At 39.2% G+C, this 25,066-nt stretch overlaps 1 protein-coding gene across 4 annotated transcripts in view; it reads right to left on the bottom strand.

Moving 5' to 3' along the window:
* The window catches only part of LOC127445925 (immunoglobulin-like and fibronectin type III domain-containing protein 1), a 53,041-nt gene that overhangs the window by 15,860 nt on the left and 12,115 nt on the right, over positions 1-25,066 (bottom strand). Inside the window, exons 2-16 of one of the 4 annotated variants that reach the window (XM_051706425.1) lie at positions 22,934-23,019; positions 20,193-20,219; positions 16,319-16,438; positions 14,587-14,726; positions 14,352-14,451; positions 14,191-14,232; positions 13,676-13,721; positions 13,354-13,531; positions 12,709-12,822; positions 12,368-12,536; positions 11,993-12,265; positions 10,115-11,032; positions 708-832; positions 492-636; positions 119-412 (exon numbers count right to left, since the gene is read on the bottom strand). In XM_051706425.1, the coding sequence (XP_051562385.1) occupies positions 119-412; positions 492-636; positions 708-832; positions 10,115-11,032; positions 11,993-12,265; positions 12,368-12,536; positions 12,709-12,822; positions 13,354-13,531; positions 13,676-13,721; positions 14,191-14,232; positions 14,352-14,451; positions 14,587-14,726; positions 16,319-16,438; positions 20,193-20,219; positions 22,934-22,982 (2,740 nt within the window). In that variant the 5' untranslated portion in view covers positions 22,983-23,019. The remainder of the gene's footprint in view (positions 1-118; positions 413-491; positions 637-707; positions 833-10,114; positions 11,033-11,992; positions 12,266-12,367; positions 12,537-12,708; positions 12,823-13,353; positions 13,532-13,675; positions 13,722-14,190; positions 14,233-14,351; positions 14,452-14,586; positions 14,727-16,318; positions 16,439-20,192; positions 20,220-22,933; positions 23,020-25,066) is intronic. The other 3 variants (XM_051706426.1, XM_051706427.1, XM_051706428.1) reach the window with 3 other exon arrangements.

Below are 25,066 nucleotides of genomic sequence, written 5' to 3'. Positions count from 1 at the left end.
TAATCAGTTATAAAGTTTAACTTATCAGACATACATAATTGATTGTATATAATTTCAAATAAATTTACAACAAAACTTTAAAAGATCTGCTTAATTAGTTCATTTCTTTTTTACTTACCAAGTACAACTAGGTTAGAAAGGGCTTCAACTGTGCCATACTCATTTTTTATTTTGATCTTTATCTCTCCGGTGTCTTTACGCTGCAGTTTGTTAAGAAGCAGACGGCTTTCACCCTCTGAAATCTCAATCTTGCAGTTAGTGTCCGGCATAAGCTCCTCACCATCTTTGTACCACTGAACTTTGCATGGCTCATGGCCAACAAATGGCATTTTGAAGGAGGCTCTGTGATTGTGTTTGATCACAACAGGTTTTGCAAATTCTTCAACATCTTTGGCATTCAATCTTGGTGGATCTTTACAAAAAAGATTTTAACAACTTTAAATCCAGAATATTATGCATTTTATCAAATTAATAGAAGTTATAAAACAAACCTTCAACAACAATCACACATTCTGTTTTACGTCCATCAGCCTCAAATCGATATTTTCCAGCAAATTCTTCAGTGACTTTGTCGATTTTCAGTTTATGAACAACTCCGTCTTTGGTGATTGTCATACCCTCAGTGGAGGCAGTAATCTACAAAGTGTTTAAAAAAATCAGTGTGTATGTATATGTTTATAAATATATATGTATCATATTGGTGCTACCTCATTGCAATCTTTGGACCAGACACCCTCACAGTCAGCCTTGCTAACTTTGCAGACCAGTTCAGCAGCCTCTCCAACAATAACTTTGCAGTCTTCCAGGCCAGCAGCAAAATGAACACCAGGATCTGCAGGTGAATTGTGCAAAAATTAGTAGTTGTTGATTCATGGGGATTCATGTTCAGGTACAATTATCTTTTTACTGCATTGGTATGTGAAATGTATCTTTATCCCTTACAGTACCTGAGGCTAAAATTCTTCTAACCATGACATTTAGATTTAATCAGTAATGACATGTATGTCAGCATGTAATATGTTAAAATACATGTTGAAATGCGAATGTAAGGTTAACGTCATGGTTACTTGTGTAACCTCCATTCCCTGATGGAGGGAACGAGACGTTGTGTCGATGTAGTGACACTAGGGGTCACTCTTGGGAGCCCGAGACACCTCTGGTCTTTGATAAAAGGCCAATGAAAATTGGCGAGTGGTATTTGCATGCCACTCCCCCAGACATACGGGTATAAAAGGAGCTGGTATGCAACCACTCATTCAGGTTTTATGCTGAGGAGCCGATATAAGGTCCGGCCATTTCAGCGGGTAGTTCAGCGTTGTGGCAAAAGGGACACAACGTCTCATTCCCTCCATCAGGGAACGGAGGTTACACAAGTCACCATGACATTCCCTATCTGTCACTCACTCGATGTTGTGTCGATGTAGTGACACTAGGGGTCCCTATACAAAATGCCACAACTGGCTGAACTGTGTTACGTGAGCTGGCGGTGTGTGGTGGGCAGACTACTGTGTGCCTCATAGTCAGCACACCAGGTCGACACGTAACCTCCCCCAACATAGTCATGAGTGTCAAACAGCCCTTTATGGACAAGTCGACTACCCAAAATATAGAGGCAGGCTTAACCCAGTCATGGCCTCTTTTCCTCTTCTCTTTTTCCACTCCCTAAAAAAGAAGGGGGATTATCTGACTGGGTCGCCAGGTCTAGTCGCGGGGTTTTCCCTCCCAAGGGGAAGACACCGCGGAGACCACACCTCGCCCAAAGGGGGGGGGGTATTTAAGTGGAAGAATACGTCACATGGTCTTTACGACCATGTGGAGAGTCTTCAAGGTAGATCCTACCCAACGGGGGAGGAGTTACTACAAACATGGAGACTGAGGCAGAGGGTCTCTGCCCTAGGAAGATGCAGTTTGCCAACAGGGAAACGAACTAGCGGAAGATATATATCGCATGGGGTTAGCCTTACAGGGAACCGCCACATGCGGAGCACCTACACCAGAACAGGACTCTTAGTTAGCACGTGTACTGGGCCATTAGTGAGTCTCTCCGAAAACTCGACTGCCACAGGGCTCGGGGGAAGTCAACCAGGGAACAAAGTTTGTGAACACTATGGGAATTAATGGCGCACGTCTTCAGCTCCAAAGGAGGTGGAAGGCGCTATGTGCAAGCGATACACCCGGCCAGCTATCCCGGGCTTATCTGCTTGTGTTGCATGCCACTAACTGAGATGAAACCGGTTCCACCCGGAGGTTGTAGAACCTTGCAAAGGTGTTGGGTGTTGCCCAGCCCGCTGCTCTGCAAATGTCTGTCAGAGAGGCACCTCTGGCCAGGACCCAGGAAGCTGCTACACCTCTGGTAGAATGGGCTCGTAGCCCTACCGGGGGCGGCATGTCCTGGGCGAGATATGCCATAGTTATGGCATCAATGAGCCAGTGGGCGATCCTCTGCTTGGAGACAGTGCTTCCTTTCCACTGTGCACCAAAGCAGACAAAGAGCTGCTCAGAGATTCTAAAGCTCTGTGTGCGATCCAAATAGATGCGTAAAGCACGCACCGGACACAGCAAAGACAGGCCTGGGTCTGCCTCCTCCTGGGGCACAGCTTGCAGGTTCACCACCTGGTCCCTAAAAGGGGTTGTGGGAACCTTGGGCACATAGCCCGGTCGGGGTCTCAGGATCACGTGAGAGTATCCCGGACCGAACTCCAGGCATGTTTCGCTGACAGAGAACGTTTGCAGGTCACCTACCCTCTTGATGGAAGTGAGCGCAGTCAGGAGGGCAGTCTTCAAGAAGAGTGCCTTAAGCTTGGCTGACTGCAAGGGCTCAAAGGGGGCTCTCTGTAGACCCTGAAGAACTACAGAGAGGTCCCATGAGGGAATGAGACGCGGTCTGGAGGGATTAAGCCTCCTGGCGCCTCTTAGGAACCTGATGATCAGGTTGTGTTTCCCTAAGGACTTACCGTCGACTGCGTCATGGTGTGCTGCTATGGCGGCAACGTACACCTTCAAGGTAGAAGGGGACAGCCTCCCTTCCAGCCTCTCCTGCAGGAAAGAAAGCACTGATCCAACTGCGCATCTTTGGGGGTCTTCGCGTCGGGAAGAACAGGTCTTCGGGAAGAAGGTGCCTAGTAGAGGGGGCCCTAGCCTGAGTGATCGTGTCTACCGCCGTGGGTGGTAGACCACTTAGGTCTTCCGCATCCCGTCCAGGGGCCAGACATGGAGATTCCAGAGGTCTGGGCGCGGGTGCCAGAGGTTGCCCCGTCCCTGAGAGAGAAGGTCCTTCCTCAGGGGAATTCGCCAGGGGGGAGCTGTCACGAGGAGCGTGAGGTCCGAGAACCACGTCTGGGTGGGCCAGTAGGGTGCTACCAGGACGACCTGCTCCTCATCCTCCCTGAACTTGCACAGGGTCTGTGCAAGCAGGCTCACTGGGGGAAACGCATATTTGCATAGGCTGAGGGGAGCCTCGGTGAGGGTGTACCAGAGCGGCTCATCATCTTCGCGGACTCTGAACAAGAAGCCAGACTCACAGTGAGACGAGTCGGCGAACTCATCCGGAAGCCCGACTGGGGCAGACGAGTGTGCTGGGGAATGGGAGGTCTGCTGGGAGATACCCGGCGGAGACGATCCCATTGGGGTCCCCAAATCGCCCCCAGTGCTAGCCGCGCTGGCCTCATATCCGTAGGGAGAAGGACCGAGGTTGGGAGCTGCTGGGGTTGACCGCAACGTTGCCATGGTCATGTTCTCGCAGTGAGAACATGAACCATCCATAAACGCTGTCTCCGTGTGGGTCGCGCCCAGACACGAAAGACAGCGATCATGACCATCCGAAGTTGAGAGATAACGACCGCAACCAGGAATAACACACAATCAGAAAGGCATCTTTAAAAAGACATGTCTTTAAAAAGACATTCCGTGTGTGCCGCTCTTTTAGAGATATATATACTCTTTTAGAGGGGAAAAGGCTCTTTCAGAAAATATACTCTCTAGTTTTTCTGCCGAAGTGCCCAGGGGCGTTCTCTGCAGTGCACCAGTGCAGAGGAGGGAGAAGCCGCTGAAATGCGCCGTCAGATCCAGCAGAGGTGAATGAACAGTAGTATTCAGCTCAATGAGCATGACCGTTCGGCTCCGAAGAGAAAATCTGAATGAGTGGTTGCATACCAACTCCTTTTATACCCGTATGTCCGGGGGAGTGGCATGCAAATACCACTCGCCAATTTTCATTGGCCTTTTATCAAAGACCAGAGGTGTCTCGGGCTCCCAAGAGTGACCCCTAGTGTCACTACATCGACACAACGTCGAGTGAGTGACAGTTAGGGAACTAAAATATTAATGAAACAAATTAATATATCAGGTGACCGATTCATTGCCATCGTCCAGTGTTGACTTAAGATTCCATATCCTCTTATAATTGATCATGATGATACAGCCATGTAGTGACAAATATTCCCAAATGGCCACTACACCTTTGCAGTTGATTTATTTTGAACAGCATTGTACTAAAGTTCTTTCCATTCCAATAGTGTAAAATTATAATGCTCTGATTGGTCATGTTACAGTATGTAGTTGAGAAAATCCTTGGAATTAGTGCTCTCTAACTATTCATTAGATTCACCACAAGGGGCATATAATTGTTCTCCCAATTGTGGTGGTATTAGCACATAATCTTGCAATTATACAGTTAGAGCATATGTGTTCTTGTACTGAATATTCTCTTAAAATCTCCATGTAAATGCTGAATGTGTTTTGGTCATGATCTTGCTGACAATATGATTTTGCTGTGAAGACTGTGTTCTGAGGCAGATTAAATCTTTAATTTGTCTTCATGTTCAATTAAAGTTGAAGACGTTTGCTTGCATTTATTAGGATCTTATCTTGTCCAAGTTCTCTGATTAGTGGGTAAATCTAAATGGGTGACTGGCTCTCAGTATAACAACCAAGCATGGTGACATGCCCTCTTGCATGTAAACACAAACAGCAGACACAAACTATTCATAAAACATGTTTGTCATATTCAGATTGCGTGGATACCCTTTTTTAAAACCAATTTAATTGTTACTATAAAACATATACAGTACAGCTGTACAAAAAGGTATTTGTCCCCAATCTGATCATTTCACACAAATATTTTTAGGTCTTCAAAACTTTAAAGACTATATAAAAAGAAATTATTTAAGGAAATTAAAAAGAAGAAATTGGTCAGGATAAGCTGCATTTTGGACCAAGCCTGATGCAAAAATAGAATTCCAAATACAAAAGCATGTCCATGTCAACTTGATGAATAAAAGCTAAATAATTATTATTAGTAGCAGTAATTTTTTTTCTCGATTTTTTGTAACCCACTGAAGCTAAGCAGGGCTAAATCTGGTCTATACCTGGATGGGAGACCTCCTGGGGAAAACAAATGTTGCTGATGGGTGAGGTGATAGTGAGGCCAGCAGGGTTAGCTCACCCTGTGGTTTGTGAGGGTCTTGATGTTCCAGTAAAGTGACGAGGACATTAAACTATAAAAAGGCATCATCCTTTGAATGAGTTGTTAAACTGATTTTCCTGACCCTCTGTGGTCAAAATAAATTGCATTTTGTTTCTCGATAACAGTAGTGGTTTTACTCTGGTGCCCTGTCCATTTTTGTCCATTGGCCTCTATCAATCATGACCTCAAAAAATTCCCATCTATAAACTGGCTACCTAATTCTGCTCACTTCTCCACTGATTTCCCCATTCCCTAGAGATTAATTTGAGTGGAATGTCAGAAAAGCTGTATTTAAGTAATTATTCATTACTATTATAGTGTTGAAAGACTGATACATAAAAGGTAGTGGCAGTCATTGAAGATAAAAGTGCAAAAAATGGATATTAGTGTTTGGATAACTTTGTTTATTATTGTGATGATGGGATTGGATTAGACCCAGCACAGTTATTGTTGAACCCTCAAATCTGTAGCAAAGTCATTCTTGTTTTTAATAACTTTGAATAATGACATTGTATTCATGCAACTGTCAGTGCAACTTCAACCATCACTTCTCCAGTTATTCCAGTGTCTGCGTCCTTTTATATAGTCCATTCCCTCAAGCACCAACGATTTAAACAAAGACAGCACATTCATAAGAAGTTGGTAGTGTAAATGGACTGTATGCAATGAATTAAAAGAATAGAAATATGGACTTCCATTCTTTTGTGCATTAACTGTGTCCTTGATGAATGACATATTGGAATGGCATATTTCTATGACAGTGGCACGCTTCTTTTAAATGCATAGAAAATGTGATTCTCATCAGAATTTGGATGTATGCCCGTTAAATTATAGAGAATGTAAGTATTATTAATCATTTTAATCTACTGACACAAATTGTGGCTAGTATTATCAGTTATTGTATCGGAACTCACTTTATTCTTCCGGTCAATTTTGATTTTGAAAAAAGAAATTAATTTATTGAAACACGAAAAAATTAAACCAAATATATTTATAATTTCAAATTACACTTCAAATGAAATGAAAATATAATCAAAATAACGAAGTGGTAAAAACAAAATCATACCAAATCTAAACATTTATGTCCAACTTCTTCCACCTTTTGCAGTGACTTAAAATCACTCTAGAACGGGAGGGAAAATACATATATACATTAGATCATAAATACAATTGTAAAAATAAACATAATGATAATAACTGAAAAATAAGCCATGACCTTAAGATAGTTTAACAGAATCTCATAATTATAATTTTTTCTCCAAATGGCTATGACAGTGATTGTCAGGGACTTAATTTAATGTTCCACTATATTTTATTTGTTCGGACATGGACTTTATTACCACCTGCTGGTGGAATCTCCAAACTGCAAATGCAGGAACTGAATTTGGACTTTGAAATGAGATATGACTTGGTGTTGAAATGTCTTAGCCTAACCAAATTCTTAGAAAAATAGCAAATTGCGCTTTGCGCAACTTCATTTTCATAAAACACACCCATTGTTTGCACGCCTACACCAACAGTAGCACAAACACTCCCACCCACGCCCACTTGCGCTTTGCGCTGGCACGAAAATTGCACTTAGAATTAGCGCTCTCACGAAAATTGGATAAGAAGCTTCGTTGTTGCACGTAGTGCTGCACTTTGCACACTCGGGCAAATAGAGCCCAAAATTTCACAAAACATCAAGCAATAAATCACATCTCTTCCAGGCTAATCCTAACCAGTCATGGACTTTTTCTATTTTTGTCGAGTCACACTGGGTACCTACCCACAGAGAAATCTCACTGGTCCAAAATTTTGCTCTACATAAATGTACTGTATATTTAACATCACACAAGTTCTGATTGGCTGTGATAACGTCACTTTGCACAACATTTCACTTTTAGTGAGGTCAGAAAATGGACAGTATATGACAGTCAAAGCTGATCGTGTTGCATATGGTTAGGGGTGGTTTTTTTTATTTTTTATTTTTTTTAATATCCCCTTTTTCTCCCCAATTTGGAATGCCCAATTCCCACTACTTAGTAGGTCCTCGTGGTGGCGCGGTTACAACCCCAATTCCAAAAAAGTTGTGACAGTATGAAAAAATGCTAATAAAAACAAAGTAGTGATTTATAAATTCTATTCACCATTTGCTAAATTGAAAACACTACAACTACACATTATATGATGTTTTACCATGTGAATTTTTTTCTTTTTTTAATGTACAGTAATTTCAAATCAGATGATTGCAACACACTCCAAAAAAGTTGAGACAGGGGCAATTTAAGATTCATAACAATTTGACGAGTTTAAATAACAAGGCAATGTGAAACAGGAGATGTTAAACAGGTGAGGCAAACGTGTCATAGTATATAAGGAGCCTCCAAAAACAGCCTAGTCCTTCAAGAGCAAGGATCATTCAAGATTGTCAATTTGCCAACAGGTGCTTCAGCAAATAATCCAACACTTTGAGAACAATGTTCCCCAAAGACAAATTCAAAGGAGTTTGGGCATTTCACCCTCTATAGTGCACGATATAGTTTCAAGGAATATGGTCAAATCTCGGTGCGTAAAGGGCAAGACTAAAACCACCCTGAATGTGCGTGATCTCTGATCCCTCAGACACCACTGTCTTAAAAAACATAATTAATCTCTAATGGATATCATGAACATGGGCTTGGGATCACTTTAGTAAACCTTTGTTAGTCAACACCATTCACTGCTGCATCCACAGATGCAAGTTAAGACTTTACTGTGCAAAACAGGAGCCCTACATCAACACTGTCCAGAAGCACTGCTGACTTCTCTGGGCAGTGTCTCATCTTAGATGGAAAGTAGAACAGTGGAACCGTGTTTTTTGGTCCGATGAGTCCACATTTCAAATAGTTTTTGAAAAACATAGCCGTTGTGTTATCCGGGCCAAAGATGAAAAGGACCATCCAAGCTGTTATCAGCATCAGGTCCAAAAGCCAGTGTCTGTATGGGCCAGGGGTGTGCCATGGCATTGATAACTCGCACATCTGTGGGGGCACCATTAATGCAGACAGATATGTAAAATTTTGGAGCAGCAAATACTGCCATCCAGCACCGCCTTTTCCAGGGACGTCCCAGAATTTTCAGCAGGACAACTTCAAACCACATACTGGCCGAATAAGCAGAGAGTGCGGGTGCTAGATTAGCCTGCCTGCAGTCCTGACCATCTCCAACTGAGAATGTGTGGTGCATTATGAAGTGCACAATACGGCAATGAAGACCCTGTAGATTTGTGCAGCTGAAGACCTGCATAATGGATGAATGAGGGAAATTCCACTTTTTAAACTTAAAAACTTGTGTCTTCCATGCCTAAATGCTTAATAAGTGTTATGGTGATGTTTCACAGTGGTAAACACTCGACTGTCCCAACTTTTTTTGGAGTGTGTTGCAATCATCTGATTTGAAATTACTGTACATTTTTAAAAAATCAATGAAATTAACAAGGTAAAACATTATGTAATGTTTAGTTGTAGAGCTTTCAGTATATCAAAGGGTGAATATAATTTACAGATCACTCCTTTTTATTTTTATTAGCATTTTTCATACTATACCAACTTTTTCGGAATTAGGTTTGTAAGTGTTTAACAAGCTAAATGGTTAAATATCATGGTAGAACAATTCTGTCAGTCTCTGATGTTTGATTTATTGACACTGAAAAATACCAAACGAACAAATAGAGAAACTAACATAACACAGTACAGGTGCATGAAAAACAAACGAATGAAACAATCAAACAAATAAAGCCCACACTCTTCCCAATCACTGTGTTGGTATAAGTGGGCCTTGCCTTACACGAGTACAGCCCTCAACCTCCCCTTCCTGTTCACGATATTTACTGCTCACATCTTGAACTGTGCTGGGTGTGTTTTAGTTTCCTATCATGATTTTTTATGTAAACTGTAAATTAATCAACAGATGATGTGTGGCACCAGTTTTATGATGTGTATGTGTGTCCCATTTCTATTACTTTAGACTTTAACCTATGCATTCCGGCTAATAGAGCAAAAACACATGTAGGATGTAGGTGTGTTGTGATTATTGTATGTGTATGTGTAAACAGTAAAAATGTGTAAGGATGCTAAGCATTGCTGAAATTGTTACAAAAAGCCTGTTGCATGATGATACCTCAAATTGAAACAACGACAAGGTCAGTAGTTTTGTGACAACAATCCTAATCCTAAACCTAACCCTACCCCAACCCTGTTGGTGTAACCTGATGTATTCTGGTTGATTTAGTGATGTTAAATACAATTTTTGATTTAAAACCATTAATTTCTATATTACCTCATAAAGCAAATTTTTAGGATACTTTTTTCTCCAAAATGTAAAATAATAACTGAATTAACTGAAGGAGGAGCCTGTTACTACATACACTCAAGGATATAGTGGCATTTGCTTTTTTGTAAAAGCAAGAATGCATTTAAAGGTCTAAAGTTGACTTGCCTTTCTAGACTGTGTGTTTTCTATAAAATGCAATAACTGCCATGTTACATGTTTATTTTAAAATAGAGATGAAAACACCACCCTGTTTTTGAATCCAAAACAGAGATGTACTCTTTTGCATTGACAGATTTAAAAGAGATAACATGCAATTGTTACCTTAAAGAGCTATTTCCTTGGTTTATAATTCCTTACCTATGACAGTCTCAGGCACAAGAGGTCCTGCTCTCTGACGCTTCTTGTCTCCATCTTCACCTCCATCTCCACCGCTTCCTCCTGAACCATCAGCTCCTGCTCCTCCGGCTCCTCCAGCTCCTCCGGCTCCTCCGGCTCCTCCGGCTCCTCCGGCTCCTCCAGCTCCTCCAGCCCCTCCAGCCCCATCTGCTCCTCCAGCTCCTCCGGTCCCATCGGCTCCTCCGGCTCCTCCAGCCCCATCAGCTCCTCCAGCTCCTCCAGCTCCTCCAGCTCCTCCGGTCCCATCGGCTCCTCCAGCTCCTCCAGCCCCATCTACTTTTCCAGCTCCTTCCTCACCAGTAGCTGCTATAGCCCATACTGCTCCTACAGCTGCTGCACCGTCACCTCCAGCTCCACCGCTCATAAAGCCTGCTGCTGCAGCAGCAGCTTGAGCAGCCAGTGCAGCAGCTGCCGCAGCACCTGCTGCAGCAGCTTGCTCTGCACTCAGCCCATCACTTAAGGCCTTAAGTTCTGCCTGCTTCCTGGCCTCCTCCTCAGCATCTGCTTTGGCTTTAGCTGCTGCAGCCCGTGCTGCTGCCTTTGCTGCAGCTTTAGCATCTGCCTCGGTAATACCTTTGGCTTTAGCTGCAGCAAAAGCATCCTCTGCAGCTTTAGCAGCAGCTGTGGCTGCAGCAGCTGCAGCCACCTGTGCTGCTGCTCTTGCTGCTTCAGCTTCGGCTTTGGCTGCAGCTCTGGCTTCAGCCTCTGCTGCTTCTCGTTCAGCCTGGAGCTTTTTAGCAGCCTCCAGTGCTTCTCCAATCTCCTTCTTGTGCTTCTCCGCCTGCTCTGCAGCAATCTTTTCTAAATCAGCACCACCACCACCGGCCTGAGTGGTTTTACGGGCCTTCTTCTTGCCCTTTGATGCAGGATCATTGTCAGCTGATGTGGACGAAATATTACAAATTACAGATTCAGAGCATCAAATGTCAAGACTTTGGCCACTAAAATTATATCACAGTCATGATTTGGACTCATGCAACATAGTCTCATGATAACATGTAATAATTCATATGAAATTATGAAATCGTAATATATCATATGACTTGGCTCTTATGATTTAGGAATGACTTTTATTCCCATAGAAACCAACCAATCGACAAACAGAATTTCAAATTGATACAATGCAGGCATGACATTTTAGCTAGCTCCTATCCAACACTTTATTTTGAGAAAGGAAATTTTAGTGAGCAAAATTCGTTTCTCATTCCATATATATTTATACAATACAAATAATTAAAGAATGTCAGTAACCTGTAATTCGCTTCCCTTGTCTCGTTTCAAACACTGATGTTTCCTTTCTTCTGTGGTACACAACAGTAATTTTTCTATTAAAATTACTGTTAAGTTTAGGATTTGGGTAAGGGATTACACTTTTTGGTTAGATTTAGGTTTGGGTTAACAACATTGTTTGATGGTTCATTTACTATTCTTTTTGAAAGTAAAAGTTGTTCGTTTGTGTACATGCCAACTCATAATAATTACTACGACTTCTCATGAGACCGGGTTAAATTAATTCCATCTGCTTGTACAGTGGGGTCCAAATGTTTGAGACCATGAATGAAAATGCATCTATTTTGCATATTTTATAATTAAGAATCTTAATTATAAAATATATTATCAGCATAACAGTTTAAGTAAGTGTGAATTGAAAACTTTAGCGCAGAATCCTAAATATTTCTTCTTCATTTTGTTTCATACCTTATCTAAATTGCCTTAAATACTATGGCTTTCTGTTTCTTTCAAGATTTAAATGGAAAAATCCCAGATTCTCTATGTGGTCTCAGACTTCTTGGACAGTTTTTCTAATAATCAAAAAACTTTGAGCTTTCTTGTACTTACCTTCTACAATCAGCCAAGCACTGCAAGACTTAATGCCAGCAAGAGCAGCATAAATTCCTGCATCCACTGGCATGCAATCAATGATTTTCAGCCGGTGGACCAGTTTATCTTCTGAAGAAGTAATCTCATATTTCTCATTGTTAGAGAGTCGGGTATTCTTTAGGGTCCAAACAATCTCATTAATGGGCTGAGTTAAAACACACTCAAAGAGGGCGTCCTCTCTCTCCTGGGCCTTCACCTCCTTAATCTTTAGTGCGAAGTCCACTGGGGGAACTGTTAAATATGGTGAAACACACCTTAGCTGTCAATACATAATAGTATAATGCATTCTATGGCAGGCAATTGGCAAATACTCATGCGCTGTTGAAAACTTACTCTTGAAATCTGTGGAAAAGATATTGACACCCTCAACGTCCACTTGATAAATCCCAGCATCGTCAGGACTGAGATTTTTAACAGTGAAGATATATTTTTTGCCGACTTGTTTCAAACAGTGCTTCATTTCGATTTCAGTGTCATTGCTGAATGGAATCATGACACCATCCTAAACAAAATAAAGCACAATTGTGACTTCATTAGGATATATGTATTTACAACTTTTTTAATGTGAGTCACTTACTTAAGGTAAGAGCCTGAGACCTGTTATTGACTAGCATAAGCTTATGTGTGATTTGCATCTTATGTGTGAGTCACCTCCTCTGATTCACAGTTCTCACCTTGTAGAGAAAAATGCGACTGCTGGGGTCTTTGAGTTCCATTTCCAATTCAAATGTTGCAGCATCCTCAGATTTCACCTCAATGGGTTTCAGATTGCTAAGATGTTGGATGAACTAAATCATGGAAACGAATAGAAAATGTGTGTCTAGAATTGTGTATCCACTGGTATTTAAAATGACAAACCAATTCTTTGAAAAACCAGCAGTCATTTCCCATGAAACCTGTCACCATTTACTAACCCTCATGTCGTTTTTGACTGATAATCTTGCCCACCTCTTTTTTACGAAGTTGTTCGTCAGTTCTCACGTGAACATATGAGCGTGCAAAGTTTGAGCATGAACAAATATAAACGTGTCGAGGAGTGCTAGGGTTGATGTCAAGCTTTTCATTGTTCATCACACAATCGCTATCATTTTCTCTACTTTTCTGACACTTTTATTGTACATTTGCATTATTTGTTAAACTTTCAAGCTCAGTACCATTCATTGTCATGACATGAAAGAAGAGGACAACCAGGACATTCTTCAAAATGTATCCTTTTGTGGTGCACGGCAGAAAGTGATATGGGTTTGGTGACATGAAGGTGAGTAAATGATTACAACATTTTTATTTTTGGGTGAACTATTCCTTTAACAGGACTCTACCTGTGCCTGCTCCACTTCTCTTTCCTTCTTCATCTCGGCCAGTTTTTTCAGCATGCCACGGAAATCAGTGATACCATACTTAATGCAAATACTTTCATAGTCTTTCTTTTCAGCACTCAGCAACAGTTCCCATACTGCCTCGTCGATGTCATCTTTTTTCTCCTCTTTTTTTCCAGCACTTAGATTGTGATGACAAAAAATTCAGGCCAAAAAATAGCACTTAACAGGGTTAGCATGACTGATTTTTTTAATATGAGCTATGGCTAGAATCATAAGTGTGTATAGGCATTAATGTGTAATATAATGGAAACAAATGTCTCACCCTCTCCTGAGCTTTTTTCTAAACTCTGTCGGGTCATCTGTTATAGCTTAAAAATGAAATCAACAAAAAGAAGACAAAATGTTTCTATGTCATATTCAATGTCACTATTATCCCATTTATCATTTCTATCTTATGCGGCATATTGAATTGCATGGCTAAACTTAAAAGTGCTGTAAATTATTTTTTCTTTTAATGCCACACATAAAATCACATAGCAGATATCACTGAGAAATCACACATTTCTCTGTGACAGCCCTAAATAGCCAAAAAAAAAGAAGCGTCAGAGAGCAGTTTTGGGAGTGGCCCTGTCAATCACATTTGGGTGTGAAGACATAAGGTTTGTTGTAATGTCTTTGAAGTGTGGTGTTTTGGAGAGAGGGTGTGTGGTTGAAGGGATGCAGGTGGTTTATTTCAGTGGCTAGGTACTGTATAGCGGCAGTTAGCAAAATGACTGAAATCACTTACAGCACCTTATTAAAATCAGCTTTTACAATTTTGCATAACACTTATCTTACCTCCTTCAGCTTTTTGCAGTTCTTTGTCCTTTTTGAATCCAACTTAGAAGGAAAATGGGGGTACTAGTTAGTACTAGTTCTACTATTATGGTAAGTTCTACTGAGAAAGAACTTTCACTCTGTGAAGTACCAAAGTTGTCTTCCAAACAAGTGTTCTTTACCTTCAATGACATTTAGGACAACAGTGCAAACAGCCTTTCCATACTCATTTGAGGCAATGCATTTGTAAACATCAGCTTCATCGCCACTTACTTTGGGTATCTGCAAAAGTGAATAATTTAAGAAACAGGTTATTTAAAATAATCTTGGTAAATGATCATAATTACAATGAAATGACAATTTAAATGTTGAGCACTCATTTTGAAGAAAGTCTAAAAGTCAGAAGCCTGCCCATACCTCCAAAGTATGTTCATTAGTTTCAGGGTCATATCTGGTCTGAAACTTTTGAGGATCATTCATTTCTCCTTTGGCTCTACGCCAGGTTATAGTAGGCGTTGGGTCTCCAATCACTTTGGCTTTTAAAACGGCTAGCTTTCCTGTTTTATAAAATGTTAAATTATTTAAAATGTTAATACAGATTATTACAAAACAAAATTAATTCTGTTTACATGTAACAGAGAATGCCTTAGTAATTTACATCTCATAAAAATGGCAACATTTTTGCAAAATGATATTACGTGGTTCATTACACATATCCTGGCAATTCCACGGTGAAATGTCCACTGTGTGGCGCTAAGGAGCAATAAGAGATGTACGTTTTTAATGGTTAATGATCTATCGAGTTTTAAAGCAATAAAACCCTAAAACCTTTTATTTTTTTTTTTGCACTTTCTTTGTCTTTTCTGAATTTGTTGTGCTTTATTATCATGCAGTAACACACTGACATAGTGATTGATGTATGTTGTCATGAAACAGAGACCTTCCCCTCCAAATCTGTACACAAGTGGTCAAAGGAGACACATTTAAGTGAGCAGGTGTAAACAGCGATGTGTCTCACCTGACCACATGTGACCAGATTATCTGAAACGCATCATAATACCAGGTGGAAACGGGACCATAAAAGCAAATGTTATTCATTTTGTGGCACTTTTATGACACTTTCGGCTCAAGTGATGACTCATGCTCTGTGGGACTCGAACACCGATTCTTTGCTTTGCAAGTGCAAGGCTGTATCAGCTGAGCTACAGTACAATTTGATCATTGATTGAGCTTGTAAATGTATTTGGTTATGTATTGCAAACATTAAATACATTAAAATGTATCGCCTTACAAGTCATGCACTATAGTATAAGTTTTTAGATGTCATAAGATAGCATTGTGTGAGGAATAGGGTGAAACCTAAGTGTTTATGTACAGATAATCTGGCATTTTTTTCTTGTGATTTGTGTGAAAGTGAATAAAAGGCAATTGTGTAGCGCCTCTAGTGTAATTTATCCAGAAAACTGCTATGATATGTACAACAAACCATGTAAAAATAATTTAGCAAAAATGTAGGCTACATATCGTAACATGTTTCTATGAGGCCAGGTTGCAAATGGTTTGATCTAAAGGCCTACGCTTCAATTCTTCAGTAGTAATAAAGAATGAGTAGGTGTGTATAAACTTTTGACTGGTAGTATATGTTTATCTCCTTATTAGAAATGGTGGCTGATGGTGGTCTTTCCTGAGACTCTCACAGTATTGCATTCGAAGCATCAACAAGGTCAAAAGGTGTAATATTTCTTTCGGTCAAATATGGGCAGACTAAAGGACAAAAATTAGAGCTTGAGAGGTCATAAATTATAATAAGCATAAATTAAAGCACATTTCTGGGCTTGCACTGTGCATTTAGAACAAAATAGGATATATGTTAATTGTTTTTTTTCCCCCTCTGTGCATATATAGCCATGGTCACACGATAAAGCTGGAAGACATGCGGTGAACTTGACAATCACTCATGTAGAGTGCAAGTTAAATCCATGTAGCTGTACAGATTCAACATATAGGACTGTAAATATGTATGTTCTCTTATGTTGTGAATTTCACATTTAAGATCCTTGACGTTCAACTTTCAACTGTTACCTCTCATCATATGTACTTTCACACAGAGTTTCCACTTTTGTAGTTTTTTCTCTTTTTATGCATTTACCTTCTTGAATGGTTAAAGTGATGGGTTTACGTGTAAAGTCTGGAGTAGTCTTCCCCTCAGGAAGTTCCTCAATGTACTGTGTAATCATTACACCAGGGACCTTAGATCTCCTTTTGATGCCTGAGAGAATCCACATTTAGAGAAAACTTTAGGGGGAAAAACCAACATAGCAGGTGCAGAAAATGTCTGTGTCTATTTAATTTTGAAGTCTGAATGTTTACTGCAAAACAATTTACAGAACTGTGGGTATATGACTGTAAATGATTAATTTGAAATGGGGAAAGAGATGTTCCTTAGGGGCGAAAAAGGAGGTAATGTCTAAAGATGTCCAATTATATTTTCACTAATGAAAGTCTTTTTCCCTTCCTGATTTGCTTTAAATGTGCAGATATGTTGCATCTTAGAAACACATTCCTAATTTTAGAAATATATGCATGTGTATACATTTTTAAATAGTTTTATTCAAGCAATAATAACACATAAAATTAAAGGTGCACTATGAGTATTTTTTTTCTTATCTCCTGTTGAAAATAATAGTAATTTTGAAAAATATATAAAAAATCATGAACACTCACATAAGAGGAAGAATCCATGACTATATTGGCTAGCGCAACATAAACAAATAATTACTAAATGTACCTTTAATATAAAACATGTACGACATTTTATTTAGGGAAATGTTGTACCTCATGTTTGCAAAAAAAAAAAAAAAACCTTATTATGTATTTCAGCGCAAAGAAGCTACAGTAAACACCTATGACTTGGCTCTTGAATAATTTAGAGTTTTATATCCAGGTTCTGCACACCCATCTGAACAGAAAACCATCTTAGAGAAGACGAAGCGTAACGTAAATCAAGCAAAAATTGTCAAAACCTCAACATTTGAAGATATTAAGTCAGAAATGGACTTGATTAATAGCTTTGATGCCATGCTAATTCTGGCCATACTTGCTACTGTTTAGGCTAGTGTTGGGTAGAGTGGGGCACAAACTAACACTTTCTGGTTTTCTTGAGCTTGTGTAAATGCACTTGGGGTTCAAAGTATTTTTCTTTTTTCACATTAATTTTACACATCTGGTACAAATACACAGATTAGCCAAAACATAATGACCACCTGCCTAACATGCTGTTGGTCCTCCGCGTGCCGGCAAAACAGTGCTGACCTGCCTAGGCATGGACTCTACAAGACCCCTGAAGGTGTCCTGTGGTATCTGGCACCAAGACATTAGCAGCAGATCCTTCAAGTCCTGTAAGTTGCGAGGTGGAGCTGCCGTGGATTGGACTTGTTGGTCCAGCACATCCCACAGATGCTCAATCGGATTGAGATCTGGGGAATTTGGTGGCCAGGGCAACACCTTGAGCTCTTCATCGTGTTCCTCAAACCATTCCTGAACAATGTGTGCAGTGTGGCAGGGCGCATTATCTTGCTGAAAGAGGTCACTGCCATCATGGAATACTATTGCTATGAAGGGGTGTACCTGGCCAGCAACGATGTTTAGGTAGTTGGCACTTGTCAAATTGATGTCCACATTAATGGCCAGACCCAGAGTTTCCCAGCAAAACATTGCCCACAGCATCACACTCCCTCTTCCGGCTTGTCGTCTTCCCACAGTGCATCCTGGTGCCATCACTTCCCCAGGTAAACGGTGCACACGTACACGGCTGTCCACATGATGTAAAATAAACTGGACTTATCAAACCAGGCAACCATCTTCCACTGCTCTAATGTCCAGTTTGATGCTCGCGTGCTCATTGTAGGTGCTTTCGACAGTGGACAAGGGTAATCATGGGTACTCTGACCGGTCTGCGGCTACACAACCCCATACGCAGCAGCATGCAATGCACTGTGTATTGTGCATTCCTCCTGTAACCATCATAAAACTTTTCTGTGACTTGTTTCTGTGCCACAGTCGACCTTCTTTCGGTTCAGACCAGACGGGATAGCCTTCGTTGCCCTCGCACATCACTGAGCCTTAGGCGCCAAACACCCTGTCACCGGTTTGTGGTTTGTCCCTCCTCGGACCACTGTCGGTAAGTACTCACCACTGTTGACTGGGGCACCCCACAAGCCTTTCCGTTTCAGAGATGTTCTGACCCAGTCGTCTGGCCATAACAATTTGGCCCCTGTCAAAGTCACTCAGGTCTTTACTCCTGCCCATTTCTCATGCATTCAACATGTTGATTACCAGAACTGATTGTTCAACGTTATTCGCTTCACCTGTGAGTGGTCATAATGTTTTGGCTCCTCGGTGTATGTGGTCTTGTTTTATGAATACAGGGTATACCATCTACCTGAAAAGAATACACACGCATGCACGCAAACACACACACACACGCAAACACACACACACACGCAAACACACACACACACACACACACACACACACACACACACACACACACACACACACACACACACAAACACACACTCATGTTGGTTTAGCTATCATTATGAGGACTCTCCACAGACATAATGATTTTTATACTGTACAAACTATAGATTCTATCCCCTAACCCTAACCCTAAACCTAACCCTCACAAAAAACTTTCTGCATTTTTACATTTTCAATAAAACATCATTCAGTATGTTTTTTTTAAGTGATTTGAATTATGGGAACACTAGAAATGTCCTCATAAACCACATTCATAGCATAATACCCTTGTAATTACCAGTTTGTAACCTAAAAAAAAGTCCTCGTAAACCACTTAAACCTGCACCCCCCACACACATAAACAGGAATTATGTAAATTTCATCCCTGAATACACTGAACTGCATATAGTTCATTCTAATTGGGGCACATTGTAACAGTGTTACAACATGCCTCTTCAGTACAATGGGATTTAAACCTGGCTAGTCACTTCTTCTGGTTAGCTAAGAATTAAAAGTCTATGCAAGTTGCTAGAGGTTAAAATTATATCAAGTTTGCCTAGTTTTAAATAAACACTAAAAACAGAGATGAAAATTATGTTTCATGTGAATTTTTACTTTTGCTTCTGTAAAATTAACTTTTGGCGAAATCTTCCAAATTTTTTTTATTTTTTATTTTTTATTTTTTTTTGGCAGCATTTTTTCCCCCTCTACACAGGGTTGATATGGCAAAAAGTAAACAAATGAAGTTTCATCTTACCACTGTGTGTGGAAACATTGAAGTTCACTATCGGACTGCGGATCATCTCTTCATTGTATTATGAAAGCCAAATGGATCAACGCACCCAAACAAAATACAAAGACAATATAAAATGATAGAGCGCGGTATATAAAAAACCTGTTTGGAAACATATAAACCATGTGTGTTACAACTAGCCCCACGTTAGTTTGAGCCCCGCTCTCCCCTACTTCTAAAAGTTTACAAAATGAACTTTTAGCAGATGTACAGTTCACATTTAAAATTTCTAGTCTTTCTCTTCTGGGAAAACAGACCAAAAATATTAATGACTCATCTTCCACTCATGGGCGTATATACATTTTGATCCAAAAAACTGATTAGAATTAGAATGTCCCTCTCCCTAATACCACCTGCAATCTGATAAGCAATCACAAGTAGCAAATTATAGATGTAAACTAGATCTTACTGGCTTTTTAAAAAAATATATATATATATTATTATTATTATTATTATTATTATTATTATTATTTTCATTTTTTATTTTATTTTTTTATGAACAAGCACTTCAATATGTCCGATATACAGTATGTCAGAATAGTATGGTATGTGTGTGTCAATAGGAAATATGTCAGAACAAGAAAGAAGAATGTTTTTGTCAAGCTATTTCATGGTCTTTAAATGACAACAATCTGAACATCTGCATGTACATTATTAATTTTATTTTTATTTTTTTATGCAGACATTTAGGTTGCTGTCATTACCTTACCTTGTCTCTTGGAAGGCAGAATCAGTCCTGGTGGAAACACAACATTACAGTAAAACAGCAACACAGGATGGGGAAACAAAGGAAAACACAGAGTTGTTAATCTGTCAAAATATTTCCTTTGACAGGATTATGGATGAACACAAAATTACTCACACATACAACCACATACACAGGACAGGGGAAAAGACAGGTGAGGTTAAACCAATACAACGTATTCATTCAATCCACTAAGGGGTTGACCATGAGGATACAACAGACAGGAGAAAAAAGACTACAGAAACGAAAACAAGTGTGTAAATGGGCAGACAATGCACGATTGTAGATCATCACCCATGGTTGCTTAAAAAAGGAGGGAATCATAAATAACGCAAGAAAATAAATAAATAAAAATAATATAAAACATATATAATTAAATAAGGTAAAGTAAAGCCCCTCCTCAAAGCAAATCAAAGAAAACAAGGGAAAAATAAAGAAAAATTAAACAAAATGATCAAATACAAAAAAAAGGTTACATGGGTGGAATGTTTGAAATGTTTAATGATCAAAAGTGGTTGCTGAAAATGAAACATTGGAGTTGAGTTGTGGTGCAGAACATAGGGCTGGGCGATACTGATAAAAAATAAAAATAATATAATATATATATATATATATATATATATATATATATATATATATATATTATATATGGTATGTTCAGTCTTATGACAATATTGAATATATTTCTCAATATTTAAGTATATGCTGTAAAATTGCGTAAAAGGATGATTTTTTTTCAATCAGAGGAACATTTCAACCAAACAGCCATTGATTCAAAATGTTTCATGCTTTAAGTACAAAATCTAGTTCAATATTGTAGTTCAGAATACAGTAAAAATCTAGTCCAACATTGTTGTTTATAAAACATTTTAATACATGAAAAATGCCACACAAGGACTTCCATTAACATTTTTTGAGCAATGACAAACAAATTGTTGTCAGAGTTTTAAACCAATTCATTTTATTACCCAATTACATTTCCAAAAGAGCATGTCAATAGACTAGTTTATGAGAGCGTTAAAGTGATAGTTCACTCAAAAATGAAAATTCTGTCATCATTTACTTTTGTTTGTCAGAATGTTAGACTCAGTTACCATTTACTCTTTGTATGGAGAAAAAAAAAAGTTGCCATAAAAGCGAATGGTGACTTGTGCTAACATTCTCCCTTACATCTCCTTATACCGTTTTCTGTTCCACAGAAGAAAGAAAGTCATATGCATCTAGAACAACATGTGGGTGAGTAAATGATGACAAAAATGTCATCAGAATTTTTGGTGAACTATCGCTTCAACGCTCTAATAACTGAATCTAATAACACGCCATTTTGGATATTTAAAGGCCAGACAAAAAGTGCATTAAAGGAATAGTTCAATAGTTGAGGACTGACTTTCTTCCGTGGAACACACAAAAAAGATATTTGATGGAGATATAATGTGAATATATCTATACAATGCAAGTCAATGGGGTCCAAACTTTCAAGCACCAAAAAGGACATAAAGACAGCATAGGTAATCCATTTGACTCAAGTGTTTAATCCATGTCTTCTTAAGAAATCTCATCCATTTTGGGTGAGAACAGACCAAAATGTAACTCCTTTTTTTCCTATAAATCTTGACATTGCAGTCTCTAGGCATGATCATGATTTCATACAGGATTTTGTACTGTATAGATATATTCACATCATATCTCCATCAAAATATCACCATTTGTGTTCGACGGAAGAAAGAAAGTCATACGAGTTTGAGACAGCATAAGGGTGAGTATATGATTCGAGAATTTTCATTTTTGGGTACACTATTCCTTTAAAATCGCAATATTCACAGTGTTGCTTAATTTTATATAGCCAGCAAAATCATTACAAATATATCTCAAATATTCAATATATCGCACAGCCCCTATTAGTGCACATGCTAAAAGAGTTGCATTCATTGGGATATAATAATATAAAGAATCTGCAACAGTGGCACTTCAATGTCGGTTGGTTGATGGCTTGTCCCTTCATCAATGGTTATACGATTCCAAGAAAACCATGAATGACAAAAAATGGTTGCAGTGCTGTTCATTGAGTTTCTGGATGAAGGGCACGCTAGTCCTCGATGCAGCCCTTGATTGCATAAGCCACATTCACAGATTCCTCTTCATTTGCATCTTTGCATCGGAGTGGCCAGTTTCCAGCCAAAGCCTATGACTATCAACAGCTGTTTGATCATTCATGTGTTTAAATAAATTTGTGTGGTTAGGTTAGATTCAACACTTGCTTTTATCTTGCTATCTTGCTCTTCTAGTCCTCAGGGACAGATATATTATTCACTTTGCCATAGAGAGGAGGTCGTAAGATCTGGAAAATCTAATGCATTACATTTTAACACAGCTGCCTACTGTGGCAGAACCCTTCTAAAGGAGTCCCATGTCCTTTCAAGTGTGTCAGATTTACTGTTGCTGTCATCATTATGAATACAAAGAAAACTGATTAACTAAATTACATCCTCAGGGAAAAGTGACCATTAAAAATAAAGATAAAAATAAAAGAACAAAAAAGTTGTTTTTCACTTTCTGTGTTCTTCTACTTTCTCAATATGGCAGGCCTTCACGGAGAACATGGCTGGATTTGTTGTTTCAATTATTTAGTAATGGAGCGTTTGGACAAGGTTCGGTGCCTGTGTCAGGCTGCCATATGGGACAGAGTACAATTATATTGTTCTTACCACCTTGCCCGGCAGCAGTTGGATCAGACATTTTCGCCTTTTTCCACATCTTGATGCAGTCTATTGGCTCAAGACTTCAGAAGCTTCTGTGGGGGTAAGAAAAACAAAATGAAAGGTCAAATCAGTTTCCATCTTATTAAATATTTGGCTAGATTAAAAATGTTTGCTCATTACAATGTGGGATTAGAAGGCGTATTTATGAAAAGCAAATTTTATATTAAATCTTGAACAGTGGTTTTCAACTATTTTTGCTTCAGGACCCAGATTTTACATTGGACTACAAGTGACGTTTCAACACAATACCAAAACTATTAATAGTGCAAAAATTTATTTTGATTAATTTGGATGCTCTCGGCAGCCAATCATTTACTGCATAAAACACATTGTTATCGGCACAATCCATGTTTACCTGTATTTAATGTAGTCTGGATCAGATTTTCTTTTACGTTTCGTTCTGTTCATTGGTTTCGAGGATGAGAACATGTCATGCAACCTGTCTATGTTGGCATCTGCCCAATCTGGCTAGCTTCTACCAAATGATAGATGAATTTGTACCAAAATATCATAGAATTTGATTGGACACGCTTTGATATCAACAACAAAATATATGGTAAGCGTCTTCTACTCCCTTTTAAAAGTCAGTAGCCTATTTAATTGCTATCCTAACTGTACACAATTATATAGTTAGTTTCATTTTATTATTTACATTTAGCATTGTTTTTTCCCTGCTCTCCAAACCCTATCAGAACAGACCTGCAACCAATTTTTTGTCCTGACCCACCATTTGAGAGCCACTGATCTAGAATACTTGTTCTGCTCATTGTGTCATGTGCTTCAGGAATTAGGGGTTTAAACATTTATCCATATTAAGCAAACATCACCTCAAAATAGGTGAGCGAGAGCATAATAATAAGTCCATAATTATTTAACAGTTAAGCAAAGTGAATTGTCAGTGAAATCCATGTGAAACTAAGAAAACACATAATACGGATACAAAGACCTGGTGAAGTATATGACAGTTATCCCATTTGTTGGGATGTGATGTAGTCTGACAGTGTGGTGCATTATGTTCACTTAGAGCAGCTTTCGACATAGTCAGCAAAACCTCCACAGCTTGAGTAATTCATCTTTTCAGATTCACACAAATATACCGATCAGATCCAGTCAGTGTGTCCTCACTAGTATACTAGCACTCATGTAGCACTTATATGGGATTTTGACATACTTGAATTTGACATACTTGGGGGATATGTGTCTCCCCCAGGGACACATATTTCATTTGAGGAGGAATGCTGTAAATATTTTAGTGAGCAAGTGTTAAGAGATTTTAGCTCTGTTCCAAAAACACTAGCAAGCTATCTTGCTATGTACTGCCCACCTAAGCAACCGCCTTCTAAGGCAGCATACTAACTAAAATAGAAATGTATAAGTCACTTTGGCGATGTGGGCGTGGCCGAGTGACGTTTGTGGAGAGCGAGGCCGGGAGAGGAAGAACGGTAAGAACTGACACCTGTGGGAAATTATCTCTTACAGCTGTTTTGTGTTACAGTGAGAGCTGGAGAGAGATAAAAGGGCAGTCCAGACCGCCGGAGGAGAGAAACAGAACTGAACCTGTGTGTGTGCCATGGCTGAAAAGCCCAAACAGAGTTTAATTGTTCATAGTGAATTAACTTTTCATTAGATTGTTTAAGCTGGCTCCCGCTTCCTCCTTCCCAACTGAGCAAGAAAGTCAAAGATTTGTCAGTCACTGATTTGGAATGCTTTACATAGGCAGCAACTCTAATGCGCCATTAAAAATAGGGCAAGTAAAGCATTCATAATTGATTTCAATAGAGTATGATGTTAGCATGTTACTAAGCTAACAACACTATACTCTAACAAGCGTAAAATACATAGCACACACAAATATGAGTAAAATAGTCAATTTTTTAGATAAATGTAACTTAAAATTATCACTATTTGTCATTGTTTAATTAAATACAAGTATGATTAAAAGATGATGTAAGCTTTTTAATGTTGAAATACTACTTTCCCAGCTTAATATGCAGAAATAGCTACCTTAAAGTCATTTTTAAGCTGATTGCCCCTAAAGGTAGTCGCCCCAATCATTAGTAACGACCTTTGTGTCAAGGC

The sequence above is a fragment of the Myxocyprinus asiaticus genome, chromosome 9 (assembly GCF_019703515.2).
Source record: "Myxocyprinus asiaticus isolate MX2 ecotype Aquarium Trade chromosome 9, UBuf_Myxa_2, whole genome shotgun sequence".
NCBI lineage: Eukaryota > Metazoa > Chordata > Actinopteri > Cypriniformes > Catostomidae > Myxocyprinus > Myxocyprinus asiaticus.
The sequence above is the reverse complement of the archived record's forward strand: the minus strand, read 5'-3'. Positions and strand labels throughout refer to the sequence as shown.